This window comes from Lactuca saligna, chromosome 5, assembly GCF_052625555.1.
Source record: "Lactuca saligna cultivar CGN05327 chromosome 5, ASM5262555v1, whole genome shotgun sequence".
Taxonomy (NCBI): domain Eukaryota; kingdom Viridiplantae; phylum Streptophyta; class Magnoliopsida; order Asterales; family Asteraceae; genus Lactuca; species Lactuca saligna.
The window spans coordinates 250,968,615-250,976,890 of record NC_136421.1 but is presented as its reverse complement, the minus strand read 5'-3'; the positions used below and the strand labels follow the sequence as shown (position 1 = coordinate 250,976,890).

At 39.9% G+C, this 8,276-nt stretch overlaps 1 protein-coding gene across 1 annotated transcript; it reads left to right on the top strand.

Annotated features, from left to right (window-relative positions):
• The first annotated feature begins 408 nt into the window (after nucleotides 1-408).
• On the top strand, nucleotides 409-3,180 carry LOC145047340 (D-3-phosphoglycerate dehydrogenase 1, chloroplastic-like). The gene is made up of 5 exons (XM_078995595.1): nucleotides 409-1,046; nucleotides 1,530-1,906; nucleotides 1,975-2,085; nucleotides 2,172-2,267; nucleotides 2,350-3,180. Exons 1-5 carry the CDS (start codon nucleotides 512-514, stop codon nucleotides 3,019-3,021), a joined length of 1,791 nt encoding a protein of 596 aa, XP_078851721.1. The 5' UTR covers nucleotides 409-511; the 3' UTR covers nucleotides 3,022-3,180.
• Nucleotides 3,181-8,276: the final 5,096 nt, after the last annotated feature.

The following is an 8,276-nucleotide window of genomic DNA, read 5'->3' as shown; positions in this document are numbered from 1 at the left end:
TTGCTGAGAGGCACTTTCGATGGTAAAATAGGGTGTCTTTTTAGTCAACCCCAATATTCAATCCCTCCATAGTAATTATAAACAAAAATGAGGATAAATGATAAAATTGGATCCATGGTTGCTGGGAGGCTCTCTTTACAATAATCTTTTTAATGAAAATAAAATGTTGACTTTTATGTTCTAAATTTACGATAATAGACAAAACACAGGTAATCTATCCTTCAACAACAACAAAAAAAAAAAAAAAAAAAAAAAAAAAAAAAAAATAGTAACAAATTGATTTTTACCAATTGATTTTTCTCGTATGAGATCATTGCTGATCTTTTCTAAATCCCGTTTGTCTCACGCGCTTTTGAACTCATAAATTGGCATTCGAAAATCATGATACAACTTAAGCCACTTATAAATAGTGGCATTCCACTCCATTTCAAACGGCGTACATTAGAAAAAGACACAGGCTCGCTAGAAAAGAGGGTGACAAAGGGCTTCCAACAAAAACACCACCCTAGCAATGGCGGCTTCAGCTTCATCTAGCCTTCTTTCATCTCGATCGCCCATCAAATTAACCTCTCTATCTTCCCTCACATGGAGATTACCCGTCTCAGTCTCTCTCCCTCGCCACCAGCGACGCCGCGCGTCTCCGGTGTTTGTCGTTCTATCCATGGACGCCAAACCTACCGTCCTTGTCGCTGAAAAATTAGGAGAAGCTGGGCTTGACCTTTTGAAAGAGTTTGCTAATGTTGATTGCTCCTATAACTTGAGCCCTGAGGAGCTCTGTACCAAGATCTCGCTTTGCGACGCCTTGATTGTACGGAGTGGGACGAAAGTGAGCCGAGAGGTGTTTGAATCGTCCGGCGGTCGGCTTAAGGTCGTTGGACGCGCCGGCGTTGGAATTGATAACGTGGATCTGGGAGCAGCGACGGAGCATGGTTGTCTTGTCGTTAATGCGCCGACGGCTAATACCGTTGCCGCTGCTGAGCACGGGATCGCGCTTCTTACTGCTATGGCGAGGAATGTCGCTCAGGCCGATGCATCGATTAAAGCTGGTTTGTTCTCTATCCATCGCTAGTTCTACTTTCATCGTAATAAATTTATTGATTGATTTGGTGATAAAATGTTCTGTCTGGCATTTCGTCGAACGGCTGTGCTGCATGCGGTCTTGTTGCTCTCGATTCCCGATTTGGATCTAGCTTCCAAGTTTCACTTGACTAATGTTTAAGTAGATATATAACGTTCTGGAAATCGAATCATTCACACACATTTATATCCAAATCGATGAAAATCTACAGATTCTTTTCCAAAACGAATGAAACATGACAAATTTCCTGTTCAACCTTTTACAAATTCTCTCACCAACACTTTCTGTATCATGAAAGTGTGACATTTGTGCATCCATTTCATTTCTATACACTTAATAGTCTTGTTTAAGATCTAATTCCTTGAGAAACCTTTTCTTTCCCCAACTACTTCTGCATGACAAACTAAACATTATCTTCTTTCCTCCATTCATGATAACGTGATAAACGCAGGGAAATGGCAGAGGAACAAATACGTAGGTGTGTCCCTAGTCGGAAAGACACTTGCAGTAATGGGATTCGGTAAAGTCGGAACAGAAGTCGCAAGGCGTGCTAAAGGTCTTGGAATGCACGTAATCGCACACGACCCCTACGCTCCAGCTGATCGTGCTCACGCCATAGGAGTTGACCTTGTCAGTTTTGATGAAGCCATTTCAACAGCAGACTTCCTCTCACTCCACATGCCCCTCACCCCTGCCACATCAAAAATCTTGAACGATGAAAACTTTGCAAAGATGAAAAAAGGAGTCAGAATCGTCAATGTTGCTAGAGGTGGAGTCATAGACGAAGATGCATTAGTCAGGGCTCTCGACGCAGGCATTGTAGCACAGGTACTTTTTAACTTTTTTATATAAATATATTTATTTTCCAAATCATTTACTTCATTTTCATTTTTCAGGCTGCACTTGATGTGTTCACTGTAGAGCCTCCACCAAAAGACAGCAGGCTGATACAACATGAGAATGTGACTGTTACTCCTCATCTTGGTGCTAGCACCATGGAAGCTCAGGTTTATGAATGCCCCTAAATCCTCAAACATACAAACTTTTTTCATTATTCTTTAAAGGAAATGATTCAAATCTATTCACTATACAGGAAGGAGTTGCCATTGAAATTGCTGAAGCTGTTGTTGGAGCTTTAAGGGGTGAACTTGCAGCTACTGCAGTCAATGCTCCCATGGTTCCTGCTGAGGTATCATTATACCATCTTCAACATCAAAATAAATCCATATAAATGATATTTAATATATATTATATTTATTTATTTATTCCAGGTTCTGACAGAGCTAAAACCGTATGTAACCCTAGCTGAAAAACTGGGTAGATTAGCTGTACAATTAGTAGCAGGAGGAAGCGGGGTGAAATCGGTGAAAGTGACATACGCATCAGCGCGTGGGCCCGATGACCTGGACACAAGACTCCTACGAGCCATGGTGACAAAAGGTCTGATCGAGCCGATCTCAAGCGTATTTGTGAACCTAGTGAACGCGGACTTCACAGCGAAACAACGTGGGGTCCGGATCACGGAGCAGCGGGTTCTCCTGGACGGGTCGCCGGAAAGCCCGTTGGAGTTTATCCAGGTCCAGATTGCGAATGTGGAGTCGAGGTTTGCGAGTGCAATGTCGGAATCTGGTGAGGTGACAGTTGAAGGGAAAGTGAAGGATGGAGTTGCACATCTGACGAAAGTTGGGGGGTTTGAAGTGGATGTGAGTTTGGAAGGGAATATTATACTTTGTAGACAGGTTGATCAGCCTGGGATGATTGGGACTGTTGGGAGTATTTTGGGGGAAGAGAATGTGAATGTGAGTTTTATGAGTGTTGGGAGGACTGCGCCTAGGAAGCAGGCTATTATGGCAATTGGAGTTGATGAGCAGCCAAGTAAGGCTGCGTTGAAGAGGATTGGGGAGATTCCCGCCATTGAGGAGTTTGTTTTTCTGGATTTGTAGGTCTTGAGACTTGAGGGAGATAAGTTTTGGAAGAAGGGAGGGGAGGGGGAGAATAATGTATGTCAACTTTTTGAGTTGTGTGTGTTTTTTGCTTTACGAATTTTGTGTTTGTTACAAGAAGATTGTTGGGAATTAGTTAATGGGTTATTTTTGTCTTAACGACTACTTGTTTTTTGTTCTATCCACACGTAAAAAGTAAACTAATTTAGGATCAGAACTCATAGCTCATATAGTAAAGAAGAGATGAAAAGGTTGGTTTAGTTGACGCAGAATATGATGGTTGGAACATTAGGTGGGCTGTTTCAATAATTAAATATTGGTTTCTATAATTAAATTGATATTTGATTGTGATCAAAGTTTAAGATTTTAGGATATTTAATTAAATCTTGAGGAACTCTTCCGTGACAACAAGGATGCCCGTTCAATTGAACTAGAGAATGATTAACTTCACAACATGACACTTAGAGATCGATCTATTAATGATCACTGTCAAAGAATAAAAGTTATGGCTGATTTATTGGCGAACGTTGGATCGTTGGTGCCGGATAAAAACACTGGTTATACATCTTCTCAATGGCATGTCTCCAAAATTTGATAGCATTTCTATGCTTATCAGTCGCAGCTCCCCTCTCCCAAGCTTTCTTCAAGCTAGATCCATGTTAACCGTGGAGGAACAAATAATTTATAATTCTCGCCTGGAGACCTTCCCAAGCAAGTCACAGTGATCACTCATCTGCTCCCACTATACTCCACACATCCTCATCTCAGCCTCACAACAACAATCGAAACAACAACGATAATCGCCACCAAAACAGTGACAACCGGCAACAATTTCACTCACTGGGACAACAGATGAACCGGCCCTACTTTGCCCCTATTTGGCCTCCGTATGGTTGGGGTACCCCTTCCTAGTAAGCTCCACGATTTTCAAATCATAACCAACTTCTTCATCTCCATGCATGCCCTCCGACGCCTCCTGCCAATTCTTGATAGAACCCATGGATCCTTGGTCACAACCCTGATCTTCCTGCTACCTTCCATATGGAACACTCTCAGCCTATGGTCCCACCTCTATGGCAATGGTTCCCTCCCACAACAACATATCAACCAACCGACATAGCCAAGGCTTTTAGTACGATTTCTCTCAACAAACCATCAGATGCTACGTGGTATATGGACAATGGGGCTACATCCCACTTGGCCTCAAACTCAGGTATACTTACTTCCCCTGGAGATAAGACCAATATTAACTTTGTACTTGTTAGAAATGGTTCGTCTATTGCTGTCGCTAACACTGGTCACACCATAGTCTCGTCCAAACACTGTCCCCCACATTTGCACAAAGTCCTTATTACTTCCGACATAATCAAGAACCTCATATATGTTCGTTAATTCACTATCGATAATAATGTTGCCATTGAATTTGACAACTCTGGTTTTTCTGTGAAGGACTTCCTTACCCGTTGGACTTTTCTTAGATCCGACAGCTCGGGTGATCTCTATCATGTGTCTTCCAAGCCAACTCAACCTACTGTTCTCGTGTCATGCAACCTTGCTTTGTGGCATCAACGACTTGGTCACCCCAATCATCAAGTGCTACAAAATTTAATTTCTAACAATTTCATTTTATGTAATAAGACTAAGTCTTATTTTTCTTGTGAACCGTGTCGGTTTGGAAAACATATTCGTTTACCTTTTTCTAGATCTAGTACTATTGTTTGTGAACCTTTTCAAATAATCCATTCAGATTTATGGACATCTCCGGTTACGAGTGTTAATGACATTAATTATTATGTGTTGTTTCTCGATCACTATTCTCACTTTCTTTGGGTTTACCCATTAAGATATAAGAATGAAGTGTTTGGCAAATTTATTCACTTCCGTGCCTATGTTAAAACCTAATTCAAACGCGAAATTTCATCTTTCCAATGTGACCATTGTCACACCCCAAAATCGTGAATGGTGGAAACATTCTGGGGCGAAGGACGTTATGTACAGTATCACAACAATGAATAGTAGTAAACAAGCAACAACATCATCCATTGCATTAATAATATAATTTCATACATGTGTGTTCTGTCAAAAAGATAGACACCAAAAATATACATATCAAAATAAAAGATGAGTCTTGAACGAACTCCATCTTCCCAAAAAGCCTGACACCTGTACCTGTCTAGTAGTGACCTGAGAATACAAGTTATTTTGAAAGCGAGTATCAATTTAATGCTGGTGAGCTCATAAGTATATTAATGTCTGAGTTTGTATGAAAACGTTTGTAAAATGTTCCGTAAGATGTTTTGTAAAATGTTTGAACTCTCCTAGAAAACCCTATGTTTCCTACTAACTGTAGCCTTCTACCAAGGCATCTAGTGTCTGTGCGTGTGTCTCTTGTTAGAGTGTGTGTTTTCCCAATTCTGACTATCATTAACCAAAAATATAGTTACTACATTACCGTGCATCGTGTGAATATTCACGAAGTGAATGTAATGGGAAAATATTATCGTACCGTAGTATTTGCAATAAGTGACTACCGTGGCACTAACTACCTTAAAACAAAAGGTATTCCAAATAACATGTGATAGACCTGTATCCTGCTGCCGACTCTAGTAAAACGATGATGTAAGACGCTGTAAGAAATAACATTTGGCACCCGTAGACTTGCAAGTCCCACTGTAGCGAGCAACAAGGTGTAGGATAGTCAATCCAGTATAGATCTATACGCAAACTCATACGCTCCCCAACTAAGGAGATCCGGGATACAAGAACGGTCGTGGCAGGAAGTGCCATGACCCGCTCAATGGTTCACATAACTGCATAAATGTATATCTAATGAATGTGCTAACTGAAAGTGTAATCTTTCTCTGTCTAGCCTGTGTGTACTGAAATGTTCTGCGTGTGCTAGCTGTAATGTATGTTCTCTCTATCTAGCATGTATAGTGATGTACTGTGTGTACTAGTTGTAATGTATGTTCTCTCTATCTAGCATGTATAGTAATGTACTGTGAGTACTACTCGAACTGACTCATGAATGAACTGACTCATTGTATGTTTCATTGTGCTTGTAATAGTATTTGTATCCTCCTGTGCTACCCCTATGGTAACTTACTAGTGATGTAACTGGTACGTATGAACATGGAAGTATACCCTTGCTACCCAAGGGTACCGAATGAATTGGAAGATCCTTTATGACTATATATGTACACATGATATATAACTAATATTTAAATGACTTTCGGACGGGTACCCGATATCCCACCAGACCACATCTCAAGCACGAAAAGGAAATAGGGTGGATAGCCTTCCTAAGTCATTTAAACATTTCTTATATAACTATACATACATAGACATGCAATTGATAATAAGTAAAAAAGTAGTTTAAGCAAATGTATTTAATAAGTATAAGAACTTGTAAAACAGTTTGAAGCAAAACAGTTTGATAAACAATTTGAACAATAAGGAAATCACTGATTTTGTAGTTATTAATCATATGTGATTGATGTAATAACTATAAGCATTTGACTTGTATTCCCCCCCCCCCCCCCCCCCCATAAAAGCATTTAAAAACATTTAAACCATTGATTAAGGGGTATGAACTCACCTGTAGTGAGTGGTACGGATGTACTAAAGATGTAGGATTGCTAGGTGTCAAGTGAAGTCTTGAACACACGCTATGATCCTAGTTAACATATAATCACACATATGTGTAGCCAATTAGATTTAACTACTAATGGAAATTGTTTAGACCTCCTAGAACATGTTAAACACTTATAATAAGTGTTATTAGCCCTAAGGATTACATCTAAGTTGTTGTAGGACCCGGCTAGTGAGTTTAGGGTTCCAAAGGACCACATACATGAGTTTACTCTCCAATAAACCTCACACAAGGAGTTTACGATCTTAAACCCTTGAGTTTACGGCCGTGAACTCCTAAGCTTAATGTAATTTGGTGTTTTGAAGTTCTAAATGATCCCTAGAAGCATTCCTACTTGGTGGATTAATTCTTGGAAGGGTTTAGGGCACTAATACACTCCTTTGAGGAGTTTACGGCCCCAAGGCCAATTCCTTTTGAGTTTACTGCCGTAAACTCATATGGAAAGGGGTGTTTTATGTTTTCAAGTCCCATACTCATCTAGAATAGGTTTTAGACAATTATATAAGGCTAATGAAAGCCTTAGGCACACTTTGGTACCCCCTTTTGATGTTCACGGCCCAAAGACCATAGATTACGGCCGTAATCTCTCTTTGGGATGGGCATTTGATGATTTAATGCCCCTAAATAACTAGGAGTAAATCAAGGCTATTGTTCCAAGGCTTTAGGAGTGATTAAGGCACTCTTTGGCCCTTGAGTTTGGAGTTCACGGTCCAAGAAATTCTTGGGCCGTGAACACCTTACTCTTGGTGTTCATGGGTGATTTCTAGTCTTATAATCATTAACATACAAGCCTAAGATAGTTACATATCAAGGGGAAAGGACTAGGCATCATTTTACCCTTATAAACGAGTTTACTCCCCAAGGTGTTTTTGGGCGGTAAACTCTCAAATCTTGCTGTTTTGATATGAATTCTATGTTATTAAGCACTTAACAAGCTATATAACACAACTAGAGAGAGGTACTCACGATTTGGGATGAAAACCTGAAGATCCGTGAGAGAGAAAATGACTTTTCTCTAGTTGGAAATGTAACTAATGAAATAATTTGGTTAAGAATCATATATATAGTCCTGGGATTTTTGGTAGAAAATATTTTTATTCAAGAAATGAACTCTAATATCATAGAGTTTTGAAATAACAGAGTTGCACAAAACCCTAGTGCATCCTCTCTCCTGATATCTCTTTAAGTGAAAATCCTGAATTACTCAAACTTATACTAAAAAGTCTGAAAACTTGCTGCAACTGTTCTGACTTCTATTGAAGTGATATTGTTTGTACATAATAGAATTTCGGGTTGTCACAACCATGGGGGTGAATTTGATAACCAACGATTCCACTCCTTATTTGATCAACACGGGATTGCCTTTCGTTTTTCTTGCCCTCGAACTTCCCAACAAAATGGAAAGTCTGAGCGTATGATTCGATCCATAGATAACACTGTTCGAACCCTTCACTTTTAATCTCACCTCCCCCCTATTGGGTCGAAGCGCTCCATACAACAACTCCCTAATCAACCTTAGTCCGTCCATCTCAATCAGTAATGACATACCTTTTTCCAAACATTTTAACAAACCACCCTCTTATGACCACTTGCGAGTTTTCGG